The sequence below is a fragment of the Sycon ciliatum genome, chromosome 1, assembly GCF_964019385.1.
Source record: "Sycon ciliatum chromosome 1, ocSycCili1.1, whole genome shotgun sequence".
NCBI lineage: Eukaryota > Metazoa > Porifera > Calcarea > Leucosolenida > Sycettidae > Sycon > Sycon ciliatum.
The window spans coordinates 63,889,323-63,895,322 of NC_088643.1; the positions used below are offsets into that span (position 1 = coordinate 63,889,323).

General features: G+C 48.0%; 1 protein-coding gene across 1 annotated transcript in view; it reads left to right on the forward strand.

Annotated features, from left to right (window-relative positions):
- The first annotated feature begins 1,993 nt into the window (after positions 1-1,993).
- Positions 1,994-6,000, forward strand: part of LOC135804828 (DENN domain-containing protein 5B-like) — a 26,654-nt gene continuing 22,647 nt past the window's right edge. Inside the window, exons 1-4 of the mRNA XM_065318787.1 lie at positions 1,994-2,256; positions 2,426-2,526; positions 5,110-5,283; positions 5,521-5,686. Coding sequence (XP_065174859.1) covers positions 2,175-2,256; positions 2,426-2,526; positions 5,110-5,283; positions 5,521-5,686 — 523 coding nt within the window. The 5' untranslated portion in view covers positions 1,994-2,174. The remainder of the gene's footprint in view (positions 2,257-2,425; positions 2,527-5,109; positions 5,284-5,520; positions 5,687-6,000) is intronic.

The window sequence follows — 6,000 nt, forward strand, 5'->3', positions numbered from 1 at the left end:
GATCTTCTGTTTCTCTGAAATGAGCCTGAACTCTGAAGGCACACGAGAAATGAACGAGTATACATTTGTCCGACAGTCCATAATTTTACCTTTTGAGTTTTGACCCCATACCATGGGCCTAGCCGGCCTATAATATGGGGCAAGGTCGTGAAAAGTTGCGGAATAGTTCATGAAAATGAAAAAAGTTGCAAAAGATGCCATTTCTTCCAAAACAACCGAAGGTTGCGAAAAAAAGTGGTGAGCATCTTTGGGAAGGGGCTATCGCCGTAACGCCGAGACCACAGGTCGGCTCTTCTTGGTTTGCCTCACCAGCACAGGTTCCATCAGGGAGTAGTACAACACTACTCCCTGGTTTCCGTCTTCGAACCCCTGCTCTTGCCATTGTGGTGGTTTCCTGTTACTTCTCTCCCCTCTTCTCACCAGACTCCAGTAGGTTGTGCCCTCACTCTTTAGCAGGGAGTTGTATAGTCTATACAACTCCCTGCTCTTCAGTAACAAAGTTGACAGCTTTTGCTTCCAGTGGTGCATGGTACCGAATCCGAAGCTGGGGACTTTGTTGCCTGGTTCAGCCGAATGCTCTCCAAACAATCCAGATCCGCCGGGGCCCGGGGGCGATCTCGGCGGTGAGGTGGGTAGTACACTCCATGAAACAGCGGTCTTGCGTGCAGAGTTCTCCACAAAGTAAGTTGTCGAAAGACAAATAAATCACCATGTCGAGCAGGTAGAGCCACCAACTCCAACTCCAAATCGCGCATGCATTTCATGCTTGGCCAGAGCTAGCATGCAGTAGATGGCTGTGAATAGCACCTTGTAAGTATTAGTTGTAGAGCCTGCATGTGGTCACCAGCAGTGGGCATATATTAGTAATATAGTGCGCTGGATGAATGCCTTCGGCCACCGGTGACGCAGACCGAAGACGAAATCAGCTAGGGAATGCAGCGTGAGGATGTGTTGCTGCAACATTGGCAAAGCGCTCAACCTGGCTGGTCCATGCTTGGAGTTGAACTGTCGCCTCCATGATCCAGCTAGACGTGCATCGTAGTAGCTTTCGCACCAAATCAAAATGTTCACTCTCGCTGTCTGCATGTGACGTCCATGATCTCCGAATGACATTATGTGTAGGCACGGCTGAGAAAGTGAAAGTGAAAGTCTGTCTGAGTGCCGCCAAGTGCAGTAGTGCGGTGCGTCGCATAATGCAGTCTAGCCCGCACGCGCTAGCTCGTGATTGGCTGTTCCCGTAACAACAATCCTTGTGACTTGCATGTGATAGCAGTAGTCGAGTCGACGGTCGTGCATCTTGTCACATTTTCATGACTTTTGTGTTTGTGAGGCGTGAGGCCAGGGCAAGGGGTCTCTTCGCCTTCGCCTTCGGTGAGCCATCGGTTCGGCCGCCGTGGTCCGGAGTCGGCTGGTTGTTGCTGGGGCGCGGGCATGGAAAACTCAATCACTTCCACACCTGCAGGCTGCACTGGCTGCAGTGAGTGGTGCAAATCTCAGTACAGTTACTGCAGACTACAATAGTACAGAGTGCTGCACATCTGCTCACCTGCCAGGCTTTTGAACTCCTTGTAGCTTGTACTATAAATTGTATAATGTATCATCAGACATCACCACTGCCACTGGGCATGCAGTGGGACACACGTCCCACTCCCAGGCATGAATCAATGCGCTAGCACCCTGCACTTCGTGTCTTGGCTCGATCGCAGACTCCAGCGCTCAGCCGCGAGCCGTCCAGCCTCCACTGGCTCCAGCCTCCACTCCACTCTCCAGGTCTACCACGGGATGACATGTACACACACACGTAACACAGTCACTACACTCTACACACCTTTCACACGTCTTTATCAACAAAGTCATTACTACACTCTACACGCACTGCATGGCTACACGTACACTGAGTCTGTCAACAGCTCAGTACACCAGGTAGATCTACACCGTATCACTCATTCACGGTCTAACTGGTGACGTGTAGTCTACCGTGCATGCACGGTTTGGAACAGCGATGTGCGTCTGCTCACACTTTATTTTATTTTTACAATAGTTCAACAATGTTGCTTGTTGTTCATTGTGATTGCAAGTTGTTCGGCCCGAATGGACCACGAGAAAGGCAGCTGAGCTTGTGATTCTGTCTTGTACAGTATCGTTGTCTTGGTCTGGTTGGCGTGGTCAGTGTCATGGATGTGGACGTGAAACACCTCGTACGATTCTTTGCTGTGTGCGCTGTTGGCGATGAATTGAAATCATATTTGACTGAAGGTAAGCACAAGAACTTTTTTGGATTATCGTATGCCTCTGGCTCTAGCTCTATTTAAGGTATCCTAGGGGTGATGCACGATAGGCACACGGGATGTTGTTCACGGCGTGCGTCGGTTTGTGCTCATGAAATCGAACTACTCTCTATCTCTCTATCTCTCTCTGGGTACAGATAATGAACGTGCACCATTGGAGCGTGCATACAGTCCCGACGTGATCTGTCACTTCCCCAAGGAACGGAGCGAGCACAAATTCAATAAAGACGCCAGTCGGGTATGTTGTAGAAGCGATCGAATATTTTTTGGTATGCCATAGGCACAGTGCAGTGCTATGATTTCTTTTCTGACCGCTTTCGACTTGTGTACTTGTGGTACCATGTGTTGGCAGAGTGTTGACAAAGTGTTGACATTGTGTTGTACAGTAATGCAGTAATGTGCATGTTTGTGTACAGTATAGCCGTGTAGGTCGACCTGGTGTCACCTACACTATCTTGATTGGATCTGTGCGTCACTGCACGAGGTCACGGGCTCTCGCTATCACGGAATCATTGGATAACGTCTACAGTTATCTAACTACTGCAATTTTGAAATAATTATGATACAATAAACAGCACACAATGTTTACAACACAGCTAATAGCATTGCAACCCATGGATGCAACATGTAGCTTATAGTCTAGGGAATTCACATGATTTTCTCATGTTTACAGCTGGCCATTTCTAAGCAGATTTTGGAAAGCTATGGGGTAAAACAAAGTAGCAGTCGAAATTTTGAGTGGATATCTTGAAAAATAACAGAGTTATGGTGATTTGAAGCCGCGGTGATTTCATCATGAAAGTATACATGGCATGGCACCAAAGGCTTCTTCCGACCAGCCCTAGCAACACATAGCAACCAATGAACTTCACCAGAATGTCTTGAAACTCCACACAAGGAGTAAACACAGCCTGTAGGATACCAAAATGAGAATCAATTTTCAAATTCAGTTACAGACTTTCAAGTTCCGTCCATAGCAACGGCTCTGACCGCATACATCGGATATGGATACTAGGAAAACCAGGAATATATCATTGCAGGAAAGATAATTCTGACGGCCATGTTTTTAGACGATCATGTAACTCCTGGAAATGGAGTAAATTCGACGGGGTTCGCGTACCGGGCAGGTCAAGAACAAGGAGTCGTACAACTCCCTGGTCAAGAACCACCTTTCCGCTTCCGTGGGACGCCACCACCCCATGATCAGGCGTCAGATGCGGAAATGGAGTAAGTCAGGTGTTTTATGGTGCAACACTTAGTGCGCGCTTTGGAGCTGGCTCCAACTCCCCAAGGTCCGGTCAGAATCAGCAATGCCGGGTGCCCGCGCAGACCTTGCCGGCCCTGTTGCGGTGGCCGAATCGGTGATGCCAGCTCTGTGGCCCCAAATGCCTTGCCATCGAAATGGACCTCTTCCCACTTCCTCAGGCACTCTTGGGCTTGGTCCGCTAATCCGACTATATAGTGGAGTCTGCAGAAATAGTTGTTCATCATTGTTAACTTGCTCTGCTGCTCCGATGTCAAATCCTCCCATCCACCAACAACACTTGGCAATACTTCAGCACGGTATTCCTGCAGCAGTTCGTTGAATTGTTTCTTCTGCACTATGCAGCGGTCACTCATGGTATTGATGATGCCTTTCAAGATCTTCTCTGCAATTTTTTTCAGATCCGAAACCTCCAGTGTTTTCCTCATTATCCTGGGCCTCTGCCGGCAAGGGCACTGTCTCGGCGCTTCACCTTCCTTGTGGCATTCCGGATCTTATCCGCTGCCTCTTCACAGTCTCCTCCAGAGCATATTTCCTTTTGTTCACCGCAGCAAGTTCTCCTTCCATGGACACCAGTTCAGCAGCCATCATCTCTTCAGTGGCTTGGTCACAACTGGACATGGTGGGTTTGCTCTCAGCTTCGCTGCTTGATCCAGCTCTGGACCCGGAGCCTGCTTCCTCTCCAGGTGAAGGCTCTACTACCTGCTCAGAAAGCAAATGCCACTGCTCTTTGTTTGCTTTCAGGAGGTAAGTACATTTGTCTTTCACTCTGTTCACTTCGCAGGACACTGCCTTCGAATTTAAAGTTGAACGTTCTCTCCCAGATATCCCTTCCAGCCATGTTGTGCAAGCCTTGAACGTCAGTTTCTCCGTTTCTTTCAATCGGAAAAGCTCCAACACAGGACCATTGGACAAGCTCTCAGCACTACGCTTCAGCGACCTAAATGCATCATTGTTTTCCACTGAACTTAGCAGCGAACTCCGAGTCAAACCCAGCACTTTACACAGATCTCCAACTATGTCCTCGCTGCTGTCACCTGTCTCCATTTCTGTGTGACTTGCCATCGTCCAGGTAATTTTGCAGACTTTTGCTTCTTACTGAAGTTGCAGGACGACTCGATCTTACTAAATTCCAGGGCGCTCTATACACGAATATGAGAGTTTCCCTGCCGAGCGACCAGAAGAAAGCACTGAAAAACACGATCGAAAAATTTCCTCCGGAACTTTGGACATCTGAAAACGGTTCAAGCACGGCAAGCGACACACCAAACGAAAGCTGCTGTCTTCACGAACCAGGAAATGGCTGTCTTCTTCTTCTTGCTGAAACATTTGAGCCTGTAGCGAAACATTCAATTGTATACAGTGACATCACATGCACTGTTGTTTTCAACTCTACACAAAGTACACAATGATGTCCTTTGCATAACATCTGGGGATCATAATTATGAGACATTTACACAAACTGTGCAATGGTAGAGTTGTTTTTGGACTTTGACATAAACAGATTTCTTTTCATGATTCGTGCTCTCTGTTGTTCTTCTTCGTTGCATACTGCAGCTGTCTTTGCCACATGGTGTACGCTTCTACACCCGGGAAGCTGTACCACAGACTCCAACCTTTCACCCGTTTGTCATCACGGATGAGTTAGGTGCGCGCTCATATTGCGTGTCTTTGCTCTTCTACCAGCAAGCACAGGATCCGGACATCATCGAGAAGTTTGCCAAACTGCAGGTGCGGCTGTGAACTGCAAGGCTAAACTAGAATTCAGGAATTTGAATGTAAAGCACAGCATATCTTGATCTGTATCAAATATCTGGGTACTTCTTGACCTCATTGTGGACTATTTGGCAGGAAATACCATCCCTTGGTCCTAGCTGCAGTGGTTCTCTGGGGTTGACAGGTGGAAGCCTTATCTGAGTGGTTGCCTTGACACTGAGGTTTCACCGTGTCTGTGTTTGCACACTTCAGGATGAGTTTCTCTCTGCACATCCGGACCATGCTGGAAAGGTGACCTGGAAGCGCGGCGATACCCTCATGCAGGCCAAAACTCTTCTCCTGGTGTTGAGCGGCCCGTACAGTATGTTTGGTCGGCACATCCTGGAGCAAATGTTAGCTTGTGGCCATGCTGAGGGTGGTGAGTTAGTGCATGGCATGCCTGCCTGGCTGTATGTCCATACAGTATATCATCATTTTGCTACCTGCTGTCTTCTCTAGAATGTGACAAGTTTGAGTACATAGTAGGAAGGAGTGATTGTATTAATTTTGCACACATGGCCACTCTCGATGGTTTCTCCTTCTCAAGATAAGCGTCGGAACACGTTTCGGGCTCCTAACAATCAACGTTTCCAAACCTTCCATGAGTCCTGTCTTTGCCTTTTCATCTGGTGGAATACAGGCCGAAAAGAAAGTGAAGAAGCACAACGAATTTATACTGCAGAGATGTGATAG